A 25,376-nucleotide genomic window follows, 5' to 3' on the forward strand; every position below is an offset into this window, starting at 1 on the left:
TTGTTTTATTACTTTTAATTTCAATTTGTGTTCCAGAAAAATATCAATTTTCAGGACTAAAATAAGGAAATAAGTTTAGCATTTTCCCTTGTTTCCTTTTGAGTTCATATATTTTCCTTTCATTTTCTCATTTTTAGAAAATCTGGAAAAAGAATCCAAAGAAAAAGAGGAGAAAATAAGTAAGATAAAGCTAGTCGCTGTGAAGGCAAAGAAAGAACTTGACGCTAGCAGAAAAGAGGTAAGATGACCTAGCAGTGACAGATTCTGGATCTCACGTTTTAGAAAATCAAAGATTTTCTGTCTGAAAAAACTCGTAACTTTACTGTATATTTTAAAATAGGCCCAGACGCTGAGGGAAGAGCTTGAATCCGTTATATCAGAAAAGGATCAGTTGTCTGCTTCCATGAGAGAGCTCATTCAAGGAGCAGAAAGCTATAAGGTAAAAATAGATGTTTTAATTATTAACAAGTTATAGTCATAACTTCTAAATTAAGAAAATTACTGTAAATGTAAAACTGTCCATAAAACAGCCACCTTGTATTTTTAGTGATTCTGTGTGTTTGTGTGTGCATGTGTGTGCACCTGCATGCATACACGTGTGGAACAAGGCATATACTTTACCAAAATTTTAAGTTGCCAAGCTATAAATAGTTCCTTTAAGCTATTTGTTTCTTTAAAGTTTAATTTGGGGTTTTTTTTTTTTTTCCCATGTCTGTAGACTTTATAGTAAGAGCGTATGGCACATTCAATATACTTTCTATTACAAAGTTTAACAACTGATGAAGTGCAAACCTATAGGCAAATTCATTTTTTTTTTAACCCATTGTAGTAGTAGTAGTGTTTTAATTGTGCTTTAGGTGAAAATTTACAGCTCAAGTTAATTCTCATACAAAAATTTATACACATTGTTAATGTTACACAAGTTGCAATCCCCACAATGTGACAGCACACTCCCTCTTTCCACCCTGGGTTTCCTGTGTCCATCCAACCAGCTCCTGCCCCTTCCTGCCTTCTCATCCTGCTTCCCAGACAGGAGCCACACATTTGGTCTCGTGTATCTGCTTGAACTAAGAAGTACACTCTTCACAAGTACTATTTTATATTTTATAGTCCGGTCTAAACTTTGAAGAATGGGCTTCGGGAGTGGTTTTAGTTCTGGGTTGACAGAGTTTCCAGGGGCTAACTTCAAGGGTCCCTCCAGCCTCAGTCAGACCATTAAGTCTGATCTTTTTACGTGAATTTGAGTTCCGCACCACACATTTCTCGCGCTCCATCAGGGACTCTCTGTTGTGTTCCCTGTCAGGGCAGTCATTGGTGGTAGCTGGGCACCGTCTAGCTCTTCTGGTCTCAGGCTGATGAAGCCTCTGGTTTATGTGGCCCTTTTGCCTCTTGGGCTAATAACTTTCCTTGTGCCTTTGGTGTTCTTCATTCTCCTTTGCTCTAAGTGGGTTTGGACCAATTGATGCATTTTAGATGGCCACGTGTAAGCTTTTAAGACCCCAGACACAACTGACCAAAGTGGGATGCAAAACATTTTTTTAATAAATTTTGTTATCCTGTGTTGTATTTCCCTTCACCTAACATAATTCTTGTTAGTGAATCCCCTCTCCCTCTCTCCCCACCCTCTTAACCATCAAAGAAAGTTTTCTTCTGTGTTTAAACATTTTCTTGAGTTCTTACAATAGTGGTCTCATACAATATTTGTCCTTTTGCAACTAAGTTCACTCAGCATAATGCCTTCCAGATTCATCCATATTGTGAGATGTTTCACGGATTGCTCGTTGTTCTTTATTGCATATTCCATTGTGTGTATGTACCATAATTTGTTTATCCATTCATCTGTATTTGAGCACCTAGCTTATTGCCATCTTTTTGCTGTTGTGAACAGTGTTGCAGTGAACATGGGTGTGCATGGTGATGGTTCTTATTTCTCTAGCATACATTCCAAGAAGTGGGATTGCTGGATCGTATGGTGCCTCTATTTCTAGCTTTTTAAGGAAGCGCCAAATCGATTTCGGAAGTGATTGTACCATTTTACATTCCCACCAGCAGTGTGTAAATGTTTGTTTCAGTCTCTCTGCACAACTCTCCAGTGTTTATTAGTTTGTGTTTTTTGGATTAGTGCTAGCCTTCTTGGGGTGAGACTGTATCTCATAAAATAAAATAATTTTTTTAATGGCTAGTGATCATGAGCATTTCCTCATGTTTCTGTTAGCCGCCTGAATGTCTTCTGGCAGAAGTATCTGTTTACATCCTTTGCCCATTTTTTAATTGGGTTACTTGTCTTTTTGTTGTTGAAGTTTTGCAGCATCTTGTTGATTTTAGAGATTAGACCCTGATCAGATATGTCGGAGACAAAAATTTTTTCCCAGTCTGTAGGTTGTCTTTTTACTCTTTTGGTAAGGTCTTTTGATGAGTATAAGTGTTTGATTTTTAGGAGCTCCCAGTTATCTAGTTTCTCTTCTGATGTTCATATTCTGTTCATGCCATGTATTAGGGCTCCTACTATTGTCCTTATTTTCTCTTCCATGATCTTTATTGTCTTAGATTTTATATTTAGGTCTTTGTTCCACTTTGAGTTAGTTTTTATATGTAGTGTGAGTTATGGGTCTTGTTTCATTTTTTTTTGCATATGGATATCCATTTATGCCAGCACCGTTTGATACAGAGACTGCCTTTTCCACATTTAACGGACTTGGGCCTTTATCAAGTTATTAGCTGCTCGTGGGTCAATGAAATTTACATCAGGATTCTCAATTCTGTTCCATTGATCTGTGTATCTGTTGTTGCACCTGTACCAAGCTGTTTTGACTACCGTGATGGTATAATAAGTTCTAAAGTCAGGTAATGTGAGGCCTTCTACTTTGTTCTTCCTCTTCAGTAATGTTTTACTTATCTGGGGCCTCTTCCCTTTCCATATGAAGTTGGTGATTTGTTTCTCCATCTCATTAAAAAATGTCCCTAGACTCTACATCAACAAAAAGAACATCGAAGAGGAAATCACCAAATCAATACCATTCACAGTAGCCCCCAAGAAGATAAAATACTTAGGAATAAATCTTACCAAAGATGTAAAAGACCTATACAAAGAAAACTACGAAGTACTAGTGCAAGAAACTAGAAGGGACCTACATAAGTGGAAAAACATACCTAGCTCATGGATAGGAAGACTTAACATAGTAAAAATGTCTATTCTACCAAAAGCCATCTATACATACGATACACTTCCGATCCGAATTCCAACAACATTTTTTAAGGTGATGGAGAAACAAATCACGAACTTCATGTGGAAGGGAAAGAAGCCCTGGATAAGTAAAGCATTACTGAAAAAGAAGGTGGGAGGCCTCACTCTACCTGATTTTAGAACATATTATACAGCCACAGTAGTCAAAACAGCCTGGTACTGGTACACCAACAGGCACATAGACCAATGGAACTGAATTGAGAACCGAGACATAAATCCATCCACATATGAGCAGCTGATATTTGACAAAGGCCCAGCGTCAGTTAATTGGGGAAAAGATAGTCTTTTTAACAAATGGTGCTGGCATAACTGGATATCCATTAGCAAAAAGATGAAACAGGACCCATACCTCACACCATGAACAAAAACTACCTCCAAGTGGATCAAAGACCTAAACATAAAGACTAAAACGATAAAGATCATGGAAGTAAAAATAGGGACAATGTTAGGAGCCCTAATACAAGGCATAAAGAGAATACAAAACATTACTAAAAATGACAAAGAAAAACCAGATAACTGGGAGCTCCTAAAAATCAAACACCTATAATCATCTAAAGACTTCACCAAAAGAGTAAAAAGACCACCTACAGATCGGGAAAAAATTTTCAGCCATGACATCTCCGACCAGTGTCTGATCTCTAAAATCTATATGATTCTGTTAAAACTCAACCACAGAAAGACAGACAACCCAATTCAAAATTGGACAAAGGATATGAATACGCACTTCACTAAAGAAGGTATTCAGGCAGCTAACAGATACATGAGAAAATGCTCTCGATCATTAGCCATTAGAGAAACGCAAATTAAAACTATGATGAGATTCTATCTCACTCCAGCAAGGCTGGCATTAATCCAAAAAACACAATAAATGTTGGAGAGGCTGTGGGGAGATTGGAACACTTATACACTGCTGGTGGGAATGTAAAATGGTACAACTACTTTGGAAATCTATCCGGCATTTCCTAAAAAAGTTAGAAGTAGAACTACCATACGATCCAGCAATTCCACTCCTTAGAATATATTCTAGAGAAATAAGAGCCTTTACACGAACAGATACACGCACACCCACGTTTACTGCAGCATTGTTTACAATAGCAAAAAGCTGGAAGCAACCAAGGTGTCCATCAACGGATGAATGGATAAATAAATTATGGTATATTCACACAATGAAATACTACACGTCAATAAAGAACAGTGATGAATCTGTGAAACATTTCATAACATGAAGGAACCTGGAAGGCATTATGCTGAGTGAAATTAGTCAGATGCAAAAGGACGAGTATTGTATAAGACCACTATTATAAGATCTTGAGAAATAGTTTAAACTGAGAAGAACACATTCTTTTGTGGTTACGAGACGGGGGAGAGAGGGAAGATGGGAGAGGGTTATTTACTGATTAGATAAAAAACAAAAAAAATAGTTAAGAACTACTTTAGGTGAAGGGAAGGATAACACTCAGTACAGGGAAGGTCAGCTCAACTGGACTGGGCCAAAAGCAAAGAAGTTTCCTGAATAAACTGAATTCTTCGAAGGTCAGCAGAGCGAGGGTGGGGGTTTGGGGACTATGGCTTCAGGGGACATCTAAGTCAATTGGCAAAAATAAATTCTATTAAGAAAACATTCTGCATCCCGCTTTGAAGTGTGGCATCTGGGGTCTTAAATGCTAACAAGCAGCCATCCAAGATGCATCAATTGGCCTCAGCCAACCTGGATCAAAGGAGAATGAAGAACACCAAGGTCACACGATAACTATGAGCCCAAGAGACAGAAAGGGCCACATGAACTAGAGACTTACATCATCCTGAGACCAGAAGAACTAGATGGTGCCCAGCCACAACCGATGACTGCCCTGACAGGGAGCACAACAGAGAACCCCTGAGGGAGCAGGAGAACAGTGGGATGCAGATCCCAAATTCTTATATAAAGACCAGACTTAATGGTCTGACTCAGACTAGAAGAATCCCGGCGGTCATAGTCCCCAGACCTTTTGTTGGCCCAGGACAGGAACCATTCCCAAAGATAATTCATCAGACATGGATTGGACTGGACAGTGGGTTGGAGAAAGATTCTGATGAGAAGTGAGCTACTTGTATCAGATGGACACTTGAGACTGTGTTGGCATCTCCAGTCTAGAGGGGAGATGGGAGGGTAGAGAGGGTTAGAAACTGGCAAAACGGTCACGAAAGGAGAGACTGGAAGGAGGGAGCGGGCTGACTCATTAGGGGGAGAGTAAATGGGAGTATGTAGTAAGGTGTATATAAGTTTATGTGTGAGAGACTGACTTGATTTGTAAACTTTCACTTAAAGCACGATAAAAATTATTTAAAAAAAAAAAGTCCCTGGAATTTGGATCAGATTTGCATTGTATCTATAGATTGCTTTGGGTAGAATAGACATTTTCACAATGTTGAATCTTCCCGTCCATGAGCAAGTTATCTTTTTCCAGTTATGTAGGTTTCTTTTGGCTTCTTGCAGTAATGTCTTACAGTTTTCTCTGTACAGGTCTTTTACATCTCTGATTAGATTTATTCTTGAGTATTTTATCTTCTTGGGGGCTACCGTAAATGGTATTGATTTGGTGATTTCCTCTTTGAAGTTATCTCTGTTGGTGTAGAGGAATCTGACTGATTTTTGTATGTTTATCTTATATCTTGAGGCTTTGCTGAAATCTTCTATTAGTTCCAGTAGTTTTCTTGTGGATTCTTTTAGGTTTTCTGTGTATAAGATCATATCATCTGCAAACAGGGATACTTTCATTTTTTCCTTACCAATTTGGATGCCCTGTATTTCTTTTTCTTGCCTTATTGCTCTGGCTAGGACTCCAGTACAGTGGTGAATAAGAGTGATGAGAAAGGACATCCTTGCCTGGTTCCTGTTTTCAGAGGAAATGCTTTTAGACTGTCTCCATTTAGGATGATGATGGTGGCCATTGGCTTCATATAAATGTCATTTATTATGTCGAGTAATTTTCCGTCTATTCCTATTTTGCTGAGAGTTTGTATCATGAATGTTGTTGGACTTTGTCAAATACCTTTTCTCCAGTCGATAAGATCATGCAGTTCTTATCTTTTGTTTTATTTATGTGATGGATTACATTGATTGTTTTTCTAATGTTGAACCATCCCCGCATACCTGGTATGAATTCCACTTGGCCATGGTTAATTTTTTTTTTTTTTTTTTTTGGTTACATTGTTGAATTCTATTGGCTATAATTTTGTTGAGGATTTTTGTGTCTGTATTCATGAGTGATATTGGTCTGTAATTTTCTGTTTTTGTGGTGTCTTTATCTGGTTTGGGTATTAATTGTGGGGTTTCTTAATAAAATCGGTAGTAAAAAGAATAGCCATTGTCACTGTTATTAGTGAACATTGTTCTGACCAACTGAATAAGCCTAAAGCCTAAGCAAGAGGTCTAGTAGGAAGGTAAGAGCATTATTATTTGGAAGTAATATGCTTGTATATCTAGATAACATGTAGTCTTGTAAAAAAATAAGTCAGTGTAACAAAATCACTGAATGCAAGATAAATATTATATTCATTTATTCAGTCAGCACATATTTGTACAAATACTAGGGAGACATGGTGGTCAACGAAACACACTAAGTTTTTGTCCTCTTAAACTTGAGTTCCAGTGGCAATAACAGGCAAATAAATATACAATATAGTCCTGTGTACATATACATACTATATAGAAAGATATAGTACATATTCACACTATATAGAAAAATAAAGAGAGCGAGCAATAATCAAGTGGGATTTGATGGGGAGAAGAAAATCCCATAGGAGCCAAAAATAAAGTTTTAGAAAGGACTTTAATGAGAAATCTTGGCACTTAATGAAGAAAACTGTAAAACGTATATAGGATGACTGAACATTATTTGGAATATTAGTTCTCAGGTTGATTTACAAGTTCTAAAGTAATTTCGTTAAAAATTGTAGGCTTTTTTGGTGGCGAGATGTTGATAATTATGCTACATTTCAAATGGAAGATAAGCTAACAAAATAGCTGAATTTTTTGAAAATAAAGGAGAAAAATGACATCTTGCTCTCTCAAACTAGAAATTTTTATAAAGCTAAAATATGGTATATTTCTGATGCAAGAATCAGCAGACAGATAAAGGCAAAAGAAGAGAGACTTTGGTATCACAACACTTACATGCCAGACTCTCCGCCTCTAAGCATGTGAAAATCTGAAAACAACCGGTGTCTTTAACACATTGAAAATCTGAAAACAACCCAAAGAGCTAAGTGTTTTTTAGCATCCCCAATTTACAAGTGAGGAATCTGCCCCACAGAGAGGTTAATGGACTCCTTCAAGATCACAGAGCTATTAAAGTAACAGTCGGGATTTGAATTCAGGCAGAAGCCACACTGCGCCAGTAAGAATTTAAAACACAGATACCAATGAAGAAGGAATTAGAAGGCTATCTGGAAAAAAATCTAGTTAGATTTTTTTAAAAACCTGGAAGAAAATACTTCATTATTTAACTGACTTCTGGATATGAAGGACCTTTGTAAATTTAAAAGCAATTTAAGAAATTACAAAGGAAAAAACTCATAGGTTGAACTATATAAAATGTTAAATATGTATTTGCAAATGTGAAGATCTGCATCCTTAGTATATAAAGAGATCTTATAAATTTACTTTTTAAAAACAATTATTTAAAATTTCTGTAGACTTATTAGTTGTCTATGAGCCAGTTAAAACAGGATCTGGCTTCTTTATGTTTTAAGAGACCCTATAATTTAATTTCCTTCAGAGATAAGCCAGGTATACCAATTAATTTATTTAAAAAATGTAGTTCATAGTTATAAACTTTTCTGAACCTTTGGGCAAACTAAAGACTATTTGTGATAAGGCAACAGAATTTAAGGTAGAATAAAAAAAAAAAAAAAAAACCCCATCACCATCAAGTCGGTTCTATCTCATAGCGACCCTATAGGACAGAGTAGAGCTGCCCCATAGGATTTCCAAGGGGCAGCTGGTGGATTGAAACTGCTGGCCTTTTGGTAGTACTTAACCACCGCACCACCAGGGCACCAGGGTAGAATCAGAGGCAATAATAGGTTTAAGAATGTTGATTGCTTTTTGTAAAAACAAACATAACTATGTTCTCAGCATCATTTTTAAGATGCTGAGTAATTTTGTAGCTCACTTCTGAATTTGGCTAGACAGTTACTTTTTTCAGTATCCATATCATGTATAATAATTATGTTATCCTTTTTTTTTTTTTTAAACATTTGAACTCAAAAGTCCTGAAAGGACAATAATTTGTAATTATTCATTTGCTTCTTAGAAACCTCAGCATACCCACCAAGGAATGCTGACCATTGAATGCTTGCCATTCTTTTTGGTTCCAAGGCTCCTCTTTGAAATAACACTTGATTAAAGTCAGAATTCCCTGCAAGTATCCATTATTTATTAGAGTTCTCCTTGGTGTAGCAATTCAGTTTTTGCAGCTGTTGACAACTATTACGACCATAAATAAACCAAATTCTAGATTCCCCATTCCTGTCTTCTGCCACTCAAAAGTAATCACAAATGGACAGGCCATAAAATCAAAATTCAGATTGTAACACTCAGCCACTAATATGGGCAAATAATTGATCATGCATAAATCAGAATTAGAAACAAAATTAGACTAGGCCAAGAATTAGACATGGTGAACAAGAACCAAAAACAGCTGAATTGCTAGACATGTCACTTACCTAGCAGAGGATCCCAAGGAAGGTGAGCCAAGGACTCAGGGGGTCCAGGTCCAGATGAGGTTCACTTTCGGGTTAAACAGCGCTCTCGATTCTGATGATAGGAACCATGCGAGGAGTCAGTGGCACTTCCAGAAATAACTTCCAAAGAAAGCTCGAGAACATTCGGTTTGTTATCTCACATGCATTTATATAAAACTGGTTGTCCAGAAACAAAAGCAAAAACAAGATTAGTAAGGGAGAGAAGAGAGAAAAAACAACTACAGGCAGTCTGGAGACAACGAATCTCAGTTACACATTTTTGGGCATAAACTAATTTGGGTCTATAGCAAAAATGTCAGTCTGGGCATTTTGTTCTTGCATAAGCCAATTAGGAATACCAGTGAAAAAAGTTTCAGTTGTTTTTGCATTCTCCGGATAATATTGAAAGCTTAGCTTCAAAATGTGAGAGACTATATTTATGTATTTCTTGGAAGAAATGCAGCCAGAGTGCTCCTTGGAAGCAAGGATAGTGAGCTTTGCCTCAGGTACTTTGGGTATGTTATCAGAAGGGATTGGCCCATGGAGAAGGACATCTTGCTTAGTAAAGGGTCAGCAAAAAAGAGGAAGACCCTCAACGAGGTGACTTGACACAGTGGCCCTAACAATGGGCTCAACATAACGATTGTGAGGATGGCACAGGACCAGGCAGTGTTGTACGTAGAGTCGCTATGAGTTGGAACCGACTTGGTGGCACCTAACAACAGCGACAACGATATTTATGTATGTCTTCCAGTGTTCTTCCGTTAGCACCTCTACCTTCCTTATTGTTTAGGCCAGGTCTAGAACATTTCTCTCATCAGAATTCTTTAGATGGAGCTAGTAGATGTCCAGGTTAAACTTTTCATCCTCATTCCTTTGGTTTTGTTTAAGTTTCAGAAGTTTATCATTTTTGTTGGAGATACTATATTGTGATATTTAAAATTCCCTTTCTCTTTAATAAATTTTCTCCATACTAAAACTCATCTATATCATGTTGATTTTATTATTTAATGCCAATTAGGTATTCTACTATCAAATGTTGAACTTGAGCAAATATTGTAAACATCTAGGATGGACTCAAATCTTAAATCAAGATGGCTTGGTGTTGCAGTCTGACCAGTTGAATGCATAATAATATCCTAAAGTTAAATCCTTTTGTCTTTTGTTGAAGAATCTTTCATTAGAATACGATAAACAGTCAGAGCAATTGGATGTGGAAAAAGAACGTGCCAATAATTTTGAGCGTCATGTAGAAGACCTTACAAAACAATTAAGGAATTCAACTGCTGAGGTAACTTTAAATTAAGTGAATGTAAAAATGATAAAGAAACCCTGATGGTATAGTGGTTAAATGCTACGGCTGCTAACCAAAGGGTCGGCAGTTTGAATCCACAAGGCGCTCCTTGGAAACTGTATGGGGCAGTTCTACTCTGCCCTGTAGGGTCGCTATGAGTCGGAATTGACTCGATGGCACTGGGTTTGGTTTTTTGATTTTAAGCATGATAAATAATAAGTATATTTTAATCCCAAATATTTTTGCTTAAAAAGTTAATATATAATCAGAAACAAAATTTCTTTTCTTTTCCGCTCTTAAGAGAAATATGACAAAACAGCTAGCAAACATCTCATCTTGCTTATTACTCCAAACTCATTTCCCCTGTTTTCATTTTTGCCTTTTCCTCTGTCAGTATTCCTGGTCTCTCATAAGCTTTCCCATATTAATATTGACAATTACAGTTTTTTAAACTCATTCTTGATTTTACATTGTCATTGTGTGGCATTGATTTTGAAGTATTCACCTTTTACACTCTGCCATTATTCTCATTAACGTACTATTTCATTCTTCTGCTCCTGTGTATGTATTCTGCTTATTTACACTAATGAATTATCTGTCATTCTAGTGTGAAAAATTAAATTCTGATAATGAAGATCTCCTGGCTCGTATTGAGACACTACAGTCTAATGTCAAGTTATTGGAAGTACAGATTTTAGAAGTCCAAAGAGCCAAAGCAATAGTAGACAAAGAGTTGGAATCTGAAAAACTTCAGAAAGAGCAGAAAATGAAGGTAAAAACAGTCCTGTGTGAGTGACTCATTTATCTATATAAATTCATTCCCATCAAGTCTTTTTTTTTTTTTTTTATAAATACTTACATGAAGAAAAGATTTACGGAAGAGTAGCATCTGTGAGTACAACAGTGTTAATTCTTTAATATACACAAATTATAAATTTGAGAACTGATGGTGTGGTTCTGGGTTGTGTTTTTGAAAAAATTTCAAGCTTTTTTATTTTTTAGTGTGTCAGATTTATTTTATAATACCTCTTTTAATGTTGGCTGAGTTTGGGACGTGGTTTTTATTTTCAATTTTAGGAACATGCCAGCACTCTAAGTGAACTTGAGGATCTTCAGCTACAACTTCAAAAGGAAAAGAAACAGCTTCAGAAAACCACGCAAGAATTGGAGCTGGTTAGAAAGGTAAAATAAATAAAATAAAACCCCAGAGTCAAAACTCACACGTCCAGCATTCACGTTGCTAAAGTATTCTAAACACGTTGAAAAGCAGCATTTCAAAAAGGAAGTTATTTGTGGTGATCATGTATAAATTCGTAACCTCAAAAAGTTGAAATTTCAACTTATTTCCGTAATTACCTGTCTTTCCAGAAGAATCTAGCATTAGAAATTATTGGTTTTGGTTTACTATTTCATTTCTGTACATGACTGTCTTGACAGATGAAGATTTAATTAATGTCAGAATTTTAATTTGTATTACACAAAACTCTGGCTGATTTTTCTCTACTTTTTCAAAGGTAAGGCTAAAAAGAAAGGTACTGTAAGAGTCACTTAAAATATTAATATTTTATAAATAAAGCCCCACAGACTAGAACTGCTAATTATGGTTAATGAAAGTTACAATGGAGTAGACTGAAACTAAGAAGATTGGATTAACTATTAGAAAATGCTTTATTTTGTGAAATTATAAACTAGAAAGTAGGCAACTTCTACTTATTAATGTATAACTATTTCTGTATTACAGAAAAGGCTCGTTGAATCTGTTCATTCTTATGGCATTATTTGAGCATTTTTCCAAATGAAATGAACTGATCTAGTATTTGTGGATTTTTTATTCATGGAACGTGTAGGATGCCCAACAGACCACATTGATGAATATGGAAATAGCTGATTACGAACGTTTGATGAAAGAACTAAATCAAAAGTTAACTAATAAAAACAGTAAGATTGAAGATTTGGAGCAAGAAATAAAAATTCAGAAACAGAAACAAGAAACCCTACAAGAAGAAATGAGTGAGTAAAGACAAAATTCATTTTAACTTATAATGAATTATTTTATCATAACAAACTAGAAGGGGTGGTATGTATTAATTGTTCATTTCACCTGCTTTTGACCACCAACCAGCTCTTTTTAAGCTGCTTCTGTTCCATTTTCTCCATAATTTCTATATAAGCATTTTAAGCTGCAAATTTCCCTTTAAGTACCCCTTTACCTGCATCTCACAAATTTTGACATATCATATTTTTAATTTTAATTCAGCTCAGAAATTTCCAGTGTGATTTCTTCTTTGACCCATTGGTTATTTCAAAGTGTGTTGTTTAATTTCTAAATAATTAAAGGTTTTTCAGCTGTCTTTCTGTTAATGATTTCTAATTTCATTCCCTTGCATTTAGAGAACACATTGTATGATTTCAGTCCTTTTAAACTTATTGAGGCTAGTTTTTTTGACCAGCATATGATTTCTTTTGGTTGATTTTCAAAAGAATGTGTTAGAATGAATTAGTCTTGAACAGTGTGTTCTGGTATCAGCTATATCAAGTCAGTTGATAGTGTTTACATTTTCCATATTCTTAATGATTTTCTATATACTTGTTCTATCAGTTACTGAAAGAAGTGTGTTGAAATCTCCAACCATAATTATGGATCGTTTCTCATCGGTTTTGTCAGTTTTGCTTCACATATTTAGAAACTCATGTTTCAGCTGCGTGCACATTTATGATTGTATTTGTTCTCAGTGATTTGATCCTGCCATTATTATGAAATGTCCTTTTTTTTTTTATCCCTCATAACATTCCTTTTTCTAAAGACTGAGTTTATAATGGGTTTTTTTTAGATAGCATGTAGTTGAGTCTTGCTTTTCTCTCCAAGATGACAGTCTCTCCTGCTTAATTGGAGTTCTCGAACCATTTATATTTAATGTAATTATATAATTACCACCTTGCTAATTGTTTGCTATTTATCATGTCTTCTGTTTACTTTTTTTTTTGCCTTCTTTTGAGTTATTTTTTTATGATTTCATTTTATCTCTTTTATTAGCTATGCCTCTTTGTTATTTTTAGTGGTTGCTTAATGCTTTATGGTGTACATCCTGAACTTACCACAGATTACCTTCAAATACCGTTATAGTGCTTCATGCATAGTAGAAGAATTTTTCAATCATACACTTTATTTCTGTCCCCTTTTGTCCTATGTATTTTTCATGTATTTTACTTCTATGTATTGTAAACTTTGATAATTCTTATTTTTGTTTGAAAACAGTGATATTTTAAAGCAGAGGTCAGCGAACTGTGGCCCCCAGAACAGCTGCCTGTTTTTGTAAATAAAGTTTTATTGAAACACAACCATGCCCATTTTTTACAAATGAAATACCAGAGTCAAAACACACACTGAGAAGCAGCATTTCAAAAAAGAAGTTATTTGTGGCACTACAATAATCATTTATAAATTGGTAGCCTCAAAAATTGAAAATGTAACATTTCTTAAGTACCTATCTTTCCAGAAGAATCTAGCCTTAGAAATTATTAGATTTTTGGCTTTCTTTTTTTTTTTAGATTTTGGCTTTCTATTTCATTTCTGTTTGTAATTGTATGACAAATGAAGAATTAATGTTAAAACTTTAAATTTGTATCACACTTCTTATTGTCTGTAGCTACTTTGATGCTTCAACAGCACAGTTGGGTAGCTGCAACAGAGACCATATGGCCTGTGAGCCTAAAATATTTGTATCTTAAGAGCTCAGCTGCTAACCAAAAGGTCAGCAGTTCAAATCCACCAGCTTTCTTATCTTAAATGCTTCCTGTTAGCAAACCTATCTTGTTGTCCTATGCAAACTGTGTAACCTGTAGCCCTTGTGGAACCCCATAGCCTTTTTGTATTTCTTTTTTAACACTTACATGTATTTTATATTATCTTTAAGGAGCCCTGTACATAGTGGTTAAAGCGCTTGGCTGCTGACCAAGAGGTCAGCAGTTGGAACCCACCAGCCGCTCCACAGGAGAAAAGACCTGACGATCTGCTCCCATGATGACTACAGCCTAGAAAACCCTACAGAACTGTTCTGCTTTGTTCTGTAGGGTCACTATTAGTTGGAATCGACTTGATAGCACACACATCAATCAGTATTATCAATTACATACTACATTCTTTGAACTTAGGGACATTTGTCATGCTCATCATAACTTCTGGATCACTTAGCAAAGACTTTGTAATTTGTGCTTTATAAAATGCTTTTTAGAACTGGATAAATAACTACCAGGAAATAAATGATTAGATTTATCATGAAAAGCATAGTATAGATATATTCTTACAGTACGCCTGTTCGTAGTTACCAAATAACAGCGTATGTGTGCATTTAACTTCATAAAGTTAATCATTCCTTCTGAGGCCTTTTAGCAGCACAGGGCCATGTAACTGGTCTAGACTAGGTAACTGAGCAAACTTTCTGTTAAAGGGCCACATAGAAAATATTTTAGGCTTTTTTTTGGGGTCTCTGTTGTATGTTCGTTGTTTGTTTCACAAAAGGCTGCGCCAGATTGGCCTGCTTCTTGTAACAACCTCTGGTCTAGACAATGAATCCACCTGTCTTTATTTGATATGTGTTCCTGTCTTTATTTGATATGTTTCTCCTTTACTTCTATTAGTATAAAAATGTTTTTGCTTTTACAAGGTTTCAATTCATTCCTTAATAAACTTTTACTGACAGTCCAGTCATACAAAAAAATTATTACACCTGAATTACTGTCACAAAAACAGACAACCAGAAATGTGCCTTTGATATGATGCAACTAGAAATATAGCACCTCTTTTGAGGTATTTTTAAAAAGTAGAGTCCTTATCTTTTGGAGGTATAGTAAATATAGTCCTGCCTTTACTTGAGAGATATATACTAAAATATTAACAGATGAGTGAGATTTGTTTTAATGTAATCCACTGGGGCTTCACGGACTAGTTGAGGGTATAGGTTAGGAGTTAGCAGACTTTTTCTGTAAAAGGCCAGAGTGTAAATATTTTAGGCTTGCAGGCCGTATAGTCTCTTTTATAACTACTCAACTCTACAATTGTATTAATAAAGCAGCCATAGATGATATATAAATGAAAAAGTGTGGCTGTGTGCAAGTAAATCATTATTTCCAAAATAGGGTCAGATTTGGCCTGTGGGCCATAGCAGTGGGGTTTTTTTGGTTTTGGTATGAGTGAAATAAGAGTGGTCAGGTAGTGGTAATTGTTAAAGCTGGGTGATGGGTACCTGGGTGTTAGTATACTATTGTCATTACTGTTATACGTGTTTAAAAGAGTCCATAACAAAATGTTAAAACAAGTTTCTTTTAAAGATGAATACAAAGAAAAGACTCGTTATTTGTGTATTTAAAATTACTCATAAAACTTGTTTCAGCTGTTTCTTTTGAAATTATTTTTTACACCAGCTTCACTACAGTCTTCAGTGCAACAATATGAAGAGAAAAACACCAAAATCAAGCAATTGCTTGTGAAAACCAAAAAAGAACTGGCAGATTCAAAGCAAGCAGTATGTTCATTTCTGTTTTCAATTTAAAATGTATTCATAGTATATTTGTGAATAACTTTTTTTTTTTTTTAACCAAGATTCTCATTCTGTAGGAAACTGATCATTTAATACTTCAAGCATCCTTAAAGGGCGAGCTGGAGGCAAGCCAGCAGCAAGTTGAAGTCTATAAAGTAAGGTCTTTTTACTTTTTAGGAAGATTCTAAAAACTTTTCTTGGAGAAGTAAGCTATCATTTAGGGCTCTTTCTACATATTCTATCAAGCAAGGTTCCTCAACGTTTTTAGGAAGTAGAAGCAGTGAATCACGTGTGGCATATAACTGGAATGCTGTCTAGCTAGATTATTTTCATGTATTTGAAAGTCCATAATACGTGAAGAATATTGCAAAGTAAAATAAACATGGCCCCAAACCTGCATTTGAACTTTCTGGATGATACTACAGTCACAAGAACCAGTTTGTAAAATAGTTTTAAAAGCACATTAATATAATGACTTGAAATATTTAATTAAGCACAGAAATGTAACATGTAGTCTGTGGTTTTTTAAATGATTTTTTTTATTAACGGAAAATTGATTTTTGTCTAAGGAAAACTAAATTTCTTATTTTATTCCAAAAATGTCCCCTTGCTCTTATTGACTTTATTCTTTAAAAATAATAGATACAAATATTTAATTATGTGCCTTACACATACTTAAGTCTCAAGCCTCAGGTTTGTGTTTTAAGAAAAAGCTATTTAACCAGGGGAGTCCTGACTTATTAGAGCTTAATTCAAAGACTTTTGCCCTAGATTCAGCTGGCTGAAATAACATCTGAGAAACACAAGATTCACGAACACCTGAAGACCTCTGCCGAACAGCACCAGCGCACACTGGGTGCCTACCAGCAAAAAATCACAGCCTTGCAAGAAGAGTGCCACACCGCTAAGGTACTGCCTATCGTAATAATGAGCAACCACTAAGCAGTTTCCTCTAGGACTGTGTTCTCAATTTTTAGTGTTTTACACTCATGTAAGAGCGCTTAACTAAATGGATACCACCTTCAGATCATAAGACCCTAACCCCAACCCCACCTCAAGCCATAACCATCACTGGTAACTTTTGTTTTTTTGGAAAAACGTGAGCACATACTGTTTTCCATTTCAGCCTTGCTTTGCAATCTCTTGTGTCAGAAATTTATTTTTGTTTGTTTGTTTTTAATTTTCCTATTAGAAAATTGTTACACTTTTTTATTAGGTAATTGTTATGTAATAATTATAATATTCTAATACAGTGCTTGGGGGAGCCTGTTTTCTTCAGCATATGAAAAAATTAGACACAGCACGGTCGTTTTTGTTAAAGGTTCAACTCTTACCTAATCGATCTTCACAGGAAAGTGGAAAACCTTATGTTTAACTTATACTGCTCTATTTTGGAAACTGAAGTTCAAGTAACTTAATTTCTTTTTTTTTAATTTGGTTTTATTGTTTTTGAGAATATGCATAGCAGAACATACACCAATTCCATAGTTTCTGCAAGTACAATCCAGTGACATTTATTACATCATTAGAGTTGTGCAAGCAATCTCACCCCGTTCTTACTTGTTCTTCCCCCATTAACATGAGCTCACCGGCCCCTAAGTTTCCTAGCTTATCTTTCAAGTTGCCGTTTTTAGTTTGATCCCATATAGATAGATCTTAACATAATGCTCAAGGCAGACATTCTTTATTAGTGAAGCTAAGGTGTGGGTTTTTTGTTTGTATGTTTTTGCCCTTTCTTTTTATGTAAGCGAGGTCAAAAACTATTTGTCCTTTTTTGATTGGCCTGTTTCACTCAGCATGTCTTAAGGCTCCATCCATGTTCTCGTGTGTATCAAGACTTTATTTCTTCTACTGGCTGAGTAGTATTCCACTGTATGTATGTACCACATTTTGTTTATCCATTCATCTGCTGAGGGGCATTTAGGTTATTGCTACCCTTTGGCTATTGTGAATAGTGCTGCAGTGGACATTGGTATGCAAGTATCTCTTTAAGTCTTTGCTTTCGAGTCTTTTGGGTGTATACCTAGGAGTGGAATTGCTAAGTCATATCATGGTGCTATTTTTAGCTTGTAACTCAGTTTCTTTTCATTTTTCTTATATTTATAAAAGAGAAAGTATCATAAGTGAAGATCTTTTGAAGTTTCTAAGACGAATAGTGGCATTATAAAATTCATGGGTTATAAATTAATCTACCACCATTCTAAAGAAAACATGGTAGAGACTTCTTGTATGAGAAAATTATATCACTCACAGATTTAGTTTTTTAAAAGTTTAAGGCCAATAAAAGTGTACTTTTTAGTGAAATTAATTTGTGGGCTAAAAAGAGTATCAGCCGTTTTCTCATTTTCATAGAAATGGATTTTCATCTCAATTCATTAATCTCTGAAAGAAAATAGTAGGATAACATCACAATAGAAGATGCAGTAGAAACTTGTCTCTCTCTTAAATGTTTATAGGCAGAGCAAGCGGCTATAACTTCTGAATTTGAAAGCTACAAAGTCCGAGTTCATAACGTTCTAAAACAACAGAAAAATAAGTCGGTGTCTCAGGCTGAAACTGAGGGAGCTAAACAAGAAAGGTAAAGTCTAAACTAAAAGAAATGTGTTTAAGTGAACAGTGAAACCAGGAAATAGTCTAGGAGAGGTAAGCTAAATACTCCTAATAGGATCTGGTAAGGATACAGGCATTAATTTGGCTAAACAGAAGTTACTGAAAAACATTTTACTTATTTCAAAAAGTCTTAACCAAATTTTGGTTTAGAATGAAATTTACTTAAAACAAATTTATGACCATCTCAGTTACTATTTGAATACTATATTGTTTAAGGCTTCTTTAAAGCTAGCATGCAGCTTGTTAATTACTGAAAAATATGCTGGGACAGGCTGTATCGAGGGAATTCTACAGTATGTGTTCAAGAGCCCTGGTTGCGCAGTGGTTAGCGTTCGGCTGCTGTGTTCCAAGCAGCTTTACATCTGGCTCTCACTGTTCTAGACAGGACTAAGTGTCCTGCGTGTTTGTATGTTTATGCTGCTGTAACTTTTTGTTTAGAAGCATTAAATATGGGGACAGTGGGCTGGAAAACGGTGAGATATTTTCTGTACAAATAGTGAGCTCATTTTAAAGCTAAAGTTGATTATTGACACACTTAATGAAGAAATATAAAACTGGCACTGTTTGTAAGAGTCATCTTACAGTCATTACGCCTGAATTTTGGGTTCAAGTTATTTGAACGTAAATGGTTTAACTTCCTTCTACTTCTTATACGTTAAGTGCTTTTCATTTTGATTTTTTAAGGAATCAAACCATGTAACCATGTATTGCACTAATTGTGGCAGAAATATATTTTAACTGTTTGATTTCCAACTGGTTTTTACTCTAAGTCTAAAAAGGACACTTGCTTTAGGAATTTTATTTTACTATAACTTGATCTAATGTAGTATTCTCATAATGTAATGTCTATGTGACTTTTTTTTTAACTAATTACATAATCCTGTAATGTAAAATAAGCTATTTTATTGCCATGTTATGGTCTACTCTACTTACATAGGAAATTCAGAGACATTTTTGTAACTCTATGATGCCTAAGATCTGAAATCTGGCTGTTTTCACATTATATTTAATACTAATCTCTGAATTCCTCTGCTTGTTATATTTCCTTTAGAGTATCCATGATCATAACAAAAGTATGACACTGAAAAATTGCAGGTTCACCTCTTTCAAAAAAAATTTTAATGGTTTGTTTCTGTTCTAGGGAACACCTGGAAATGCTGGTTGACCAACTAAAAATCAAGTTACAAGACACTCAGAATAGTTTACAGATGACTGTATCTGAACTTCAGACACTACAGTCTGAACACGATACACTGCTAGAAAGGCACAACAAGATGCTGCAGGAGACTGTGTGCAAAGAGGCCGAACTCCGGGAAAAGTAAGGGTGTTAGTAGCTCCAACACTGGTTGTACCAGCCAGTGAAGTGTTTCTTGTTGGAACTCCGAATGCACTGTTGCATGGAATAAGTACAAATTTGAAAATAAGAAGTAGATATTTCTGAATTCTTGGTAACTTTGTTTATTCTACTTTGAAGCTCCCCTTTTCAAATTTTTTTTGTTTTTAGTGTTCTTAAGAACAGTGAATGTTTAGCTGTTCATCCAGTATTCTGTAGCTCCTATGGCCTTCATGGCCAGGGTGTTCCCAAAAAAGACACTATTGTCCAGCCCAAGTGTCAAAAGCATTTTTCCCTCTTTCTAGAGGAAACCATTCAAATAGCTGCTGACTGAAAAAGCATCTGCAGCTTATCTTTGCAACTCTGTCTTCAACTTGTCATCTTGTTACACTTCTGTTAATCATTATAATATTTTAAATATATCATAGAGGTAGTGATTGGCAGAATAAACAGGTTATTGTAGATGTAGAAATTTGAATCCCTGTAATAAAGAAGTTACGGAGCCCTGGTGGCACAGTGATTAAGAGCTTGGCTGCTAATCCAAAAAGGTCAATGGTTCAATTCCACCAGCTTCTCCTTGAAAACCCTATGAGGCAGTTTTTTTTTTTTATAGGGTTGCTATGAGTTGGAATCAAGGCAGCGGGGTTTTTTGGTTTAATAAGGAAATTGGTGGCAATATTTGTTGTATCTTAGACTGAGTAAAAGATTTCTTCATTAAGCATCTTCCATCAAGTATGTTAGGATAAGTTGTGTATCTCAGGTGTGCTTGCAATACACACCTAATCTTATGCTAGCCTTAAAAGTGAAAACACTTGGATTTTCTTGGTTTTGTAATCTGCAGGTAATACTGCTAACATATATATGATTTCTACTTTTTAACCATTTTAGTATTCATGCCTTCTCTGTGTAAGAACGCTAACATGAGATTATGAAATGGCTCCACAGGAAATTTGGTAATTAGGCTGGTCAGCTAATGTTTGCATTGATCAGAGGGGTCCAGCTAATATAAACACCCTGCAAGAACTGAAAGAGAACCGGGAACTGCCATTAGCTCAGTTGGTCCAATTGCAGATGTGGGATTTAAGAATCTAGCTTTCAAGTAGGTAAATTTAGGAGTGACACCAATCCCTCCTGAAAACTGAAAGCCTTGCCCTTGCATTAAATCCAACTTTTTTCTCCTTACAAAATTGTTGTGACTGCTGATGCTGCTTCCTTTATGAGATTTCTAGGTAGCTATTGTATGAACAGAATATTCACAGAAAAATGCAGGTTCAAAGAATAGTGTGTACACTGATATTGTCTAAATCCATTCATTATTACGAACTTGGCAATTAAGATAACTTTTCTAACACATATAGTATTTTCATTGCATTTCTCCTTTTGGCCACAAAATCTTTCTGAAAACCTTATGTGGTAATTCATGCGCATAATGCGTAGGAAAATCTTGGAAAGAGACAGACCAAACTGTTAACAGTGTTTACCCCTGGGATTGGTATTTTACATGTGTAGGGGGGAGGGGTATGGGAGGTGAACAAAGGGGGACTTTCACTTTTTTCTCTAATTACTTCTGCGTTATTTGCATCTTTTATGAGAATGTATTTGTTGATCCCTTCTGTAAAAAGGAAAAAAAAAAGTGTATTTACCAAGCCAAACATAAAACATCAGCACTACAAGTAACCTGTTGAAAATAACCAAAACCCAAACCTACTACCATCAAGTCAATTCCGACTCATAGTGACCCTACAGGACAGAGTAGAACTGCCCCATAGAGTTTCCAAGTAGCACCTGGCGGATTTGAACTTCCGACCTCTTGGTTAGCAGCCGTGGCACTTAACCGCTACGCCACCAGGGTTTCCATTGAAAATAGTGGCTCCCAAATTGTAGGTCCACTGGCTAGTGTCAGGCTGACTGCATGAAAGTCACCTGGGAAGCTGCCAGAAGTAGAGACTCCTGGGACCACTTCACAGAAATTCTGACTCAGTGGCTCTAGGGATGAGCACTCAATGTCTGTATTTTTAACGAGGTGCCCCAGTGATCGAATGTGTAGCAAGCTTTGCAGACAACTTCAGAGTTTCATTTTAATTGACTTAAAAATGCATAGTTTCCTTTAAGGCACCCTTTATAAATCATAAGAGTTTCCTATTTTCGGGGTAATAGAGAAAGATCATTTAATCATACATTTATATGAGCTACCACATAAGGTGACCTGAAGAAATGGACTAATTAAAAGTATATTCATTTTATGCTGTAAGTATGGTCTTGTTTTCTGATAAACTGAAAGGAGTGCCTCATCTGAACCACGGAACACAGATTTCAACCAAGGTTCCTCGTCTGATGTATGACCCACAAAAATCGTTTGAACTGGATGACACCAGTGTCAATTCTCCCAAGGTTGTTTACAACTAGCACTCATATAAATGCGTAGAAGAAAAGGTAGTTCATACATGCAGTGGATGCCTTGAGACATTAGGGCTTAAATCTCTCATAGAACCCAGTTGAGAAAGGCCAAGTCAGTATAAAAAGTTAAAAGATCCTACAAAGTAAGTTTCTCTCATCTTTAGGTTGTGTTCCATACAATCAGAGAACCTGACAATGAAGTCTGAACATGCGCAGACTGTGAGTCAGCTAACATCCCAGAACGAGGTCCTTCGAAACAGTTTCCGCGATCAAGTTCGACATTTGCAGGAAGAGCACAGAAAGACAATGGAGACTTTACAGCAGCAGCTTTCCAAGGTGGAAGCTCAGCTCTTCCAGCTCAAGAGTGAACCTACCACAAGAAGTATGTATGTACTCACGCAAGTATTAGTTGTTTATGTTCTTGTGTGTTTATGACACTTAAATACATTCTTCATGATTCATAAAGTATAAATTTTACTAGGTGGCAACCAGTTTCAATTCTGTAATTAATGAATTTTGGGCTTGCTTCTTGGGAATGTATTTGAACCCTTCTTGATGATACTAACAGTAGCCTATATAACCTCCCAGAATTCTGATTTTCATGTATTTATTACCCTCCAGGTATACTAGTATTTCCTTTTATCTACCTTGAACAGACTTGTATCAGTCTCATGATGTGTGTCCTAATTCCTGTGTTCTAATTAGAAACATTAGTGAGAGAGCAATGACTTAGAAACACTCAAACAGCACTGAACTTATAGGGCTTCTTGACTAATATAGCTACTTCCCTTTTAAATTCGTAATTAGTTGGAGTGTTAGTTCACCCACATCCAATATCATCCATTCTACTTCCAGGGAAAAATGGGCAAGTATCGGCCAAAACGAGGCTATATTTTAATAGAAAGTTGATGTTTTGTTTCCCGTTGTAATTGTCACTGGGGCATTGACAGCTACAAGTCACTTGGGGTCAGAAACCAGCTTCAAGATAATTTATCATATGCCAAGAGTCAACAGAGAGAGTCAGCAGCCAGGCGGACACAGATTGCACAAGAGATGTAATCTAGGAGTCAGCAGCAGAATGTAGGGCAAGCAGTTAGCAAAACAACAGCAGTCGAGGAAGATGCTTCAGCAGGGCAGCCAGCGGGCTATGGTTTAAAAGATCAAGGGTGGCAACTTCATGGAATAGAAAATAAAGGGAATTTGAAGTTAAAAGATCTGGCTTTGAATTCTGGTCCTTAACCTAGCTATGAGACTTTGGGCAAAGTCATCTAATTTCTCTGAACTTCAGGTTTCTTGGGATTAATTAAGTAATGTATTTGAAGTTATCTCATAAGCCTTGAAGTTCAATGCAAGTGTTCATTATTAGCAAGCAGTAAAGCATTGCCCAGGAAATACAATCAATTGGTTACCTGCCCTGGATTCTGGGCTCTTGTTTGAACGCTATAGGTAGGTTAGCAATGAGCAGGCTGTAGGAACCCAGCAGAGATGGTGTAAGTACAGAAGGTGAGCAGGAACTTCTGGTAAGCAAATTTCAACAAACGTGTGTTAACGTCAGAAAACACACAACTATCTATAGTACCTACTCCTCAAAAATAGCTAGACTCTAGTTTTAGAATTTCTACCAATATCTGGCAACAGTATAGCCCTCTACCCTAAATTAATAAAAATGAGTAGTACCATATTGTGAACTTTGTGTTACTTAATTTATCTTATGTAGCTGCTACTGCTGCTGTTGTGTGTGATGGAGTTGATTCTGACTCATGGTGACCCCATGCGACAGAGGACAGCTGCCCCCTAGGGTTTCCTAGGCTATAGTGTTTATCAGAGCAGATCACCAGGTCTTTTCTCCCACAGAGTGGCTGGCAAGTTGGAACCACCAACCTTTCGGTTAGCAGCCAAACACTTACCCATTGAGCCATCGGGGCTCCTTCTTATGTAGCTAGTAGCGATCAGTTTATACTCTCTGCTAAAATGACTTACACAATTAAAAGTTCAATAACTAAAGTTTTAGGCTTGTCTTTCAACACTATATATTTGTCTTCCAGTTATTCTATTTCCCTAGCTTATAATTTGACATCCCCAGAATCATTTTAATTTTATTGTGTATCTCTGTTATGGTTGAATCCATCAGTTTTGAACAATCTCACACATACCTTTAAAAAATAAATCTAATAGGTCCAGCCTCTTCCCACCAACCTTTGAAGAACCTTCGAGAAAGGAGAAACACAGACCTTCCCCTTCTGGACATGCATGCCATAACCAGGGAGGAAGGAGAAGGGATGGAGACAACCGATATTGAGTCTGTATCTTCTACCAGCACTCACACGCTGTCTTTAGAGCAGCTTCTTAATTCTCCTGAAACTAAACTTGGTATGTTACTTTTTTTTTAATATGTTTTTCTTGTTTAATTTTGCCATTTTTCTTAATAAATGTTATAATCAAAGTTAGAAATGCTTTGTTGAGTCACTCCAGTTAAATTTCTTTTGGTATTCCACCCCCTATTAAAATACTAAGCTTTCCTAAAGGTTTAAAAAAAAATTTTTTTTTTTTTTTTTTTTTTTTTCAAAGAAAATGCTACCTCTGTCCTAGGCTTGAGCAAGAAATAGATGGTTGGAAGTTCTGTGTTGTTGTTACTGTTGTTGGGTGCCTTCAAGTCGATACTGATTCATAGGAACCGCATGCGAGAGAGTAGAACTGCCCCAAGGTTTTTTAGGCTGTCATCTTTATGGAAGCAGATTGCCAGGTCTTTCTCCCGTGTAGCCACTGGGTGGGTTTGAACTGCCAACCTTTTGGGTAGCAGCCAAGCACTTAACCATTGTCCAACCCGGGCTCCTTTGAAAATTCTGTAATGGTGATAAAACATAGGATGAACCATCTCTCACCTTTCCAAGGAACTGACAATTTTTGTTTATTCCTTTTTGTGAAGTAGCTGTGCTAAATTTTGCTTTCTTAAATATATTAACATTTTGGTATAAAACCCAAAAAAAATTTTATAATGAATATTAATGTCCATAATTCAGAAAGAATCTATTTGTCATCCTTCTGAAGTTTCAGGATGATCTGGTGTAAGACCAGTTTGCATCCAAGGTCGTTTACTGTGGTGGGAGCGTTGAAATCGCAAGTCAAAGTTACTTTAGGTGAAGGTGATAGTGGTTAGATGGTAGGATCAGACTCTTGAATCACGCTTGCCTTTGTGATTTTTGCCGGAATTGCTTAGCTACTCTGCGCCTATTG

The 25,376-nt window shown here is 36.1% G+C and overlaps 1 protein-coding gene across 6 annotated transcripts in view; it reads left to right on the plus strand.

The window, feature by feature from the left end:
- Positions 1 to 25,376, plus strand: part of GCC2 (GRIP and coiled-coil domain containing 2) — a 71,645-nt gene that overhangs the window by 24,981 nt on the left and 21,288 nt on the right. For 5 of the 6 annotated variants that reach the window (XM_010593583.3, XM_010593584.3, XM_064268595.1 and 2 more), the window contains 13 exons: positions 138 to 238; positions 341 to 439; positions 10,143 to 10,262; positions 10,873 to 11,037; positions 11,343 to 11,447; positions 12,113 to 12,275; positions 15,687 to 15,787; positions 15,880 to 15,957; positions 16,574 to 16,711; positions 18,259 to 18,380; positions 19,554 to 19,730; positions 22,307 to 22,524; positions 24,318 to 24,512. In XM_010593583.3, the coding sequence (XP_010591885.2) occupies positions 138 to 238; positions 341 to 439; positions 10,143 to 10,262; positions 10,873 to 11,037; positions 11,343 to 11,447; positions 12,113 to 12,275; positions 15,687 to 15,787; positions 15,880 to 15,957; positions 16,574 to 16,711; positions 18,259 to 18,380; positions 19,554 to 19,730; positions 22,307 to 22,524; positions 24,318 to 24,512 (1,782 nt within the window). Of the gene's footprint in view, positions 1 to 137; positions 239 to 340; positions 440 to 10,142; positions 10,263 to 10,872; positions 11,038 to 11,342; positions 11,448 to 12,112; positions 12,276 to 15,686; positions 15,788 to 15,879; positions 15,958 to 16,573; positions 16,712 to 18,258; positions 18,381 to 19,553; positions 19,731 to 22,306; positions 22,529 to 24,317; positions 24,513 to 25,376 lie in introns of those variants that run through there. The other variant, XM_064268598.1, reaches the window with a different exon arrangement.

This window comes from Loxodonta africana, chromosome 15 (genome assembly GCF_030014295.1).
Source record: "Loxodonta africana isolate mLoxAfr1 chromosome 15, mLoxAfr1.hap2, whole genome shotgun sequence".
NCBI lineage: Eukaryota > Metazoa > Chordata > Mammalia > Proboscidea > Elephantidae > Loxodonta > Loxodonta africana.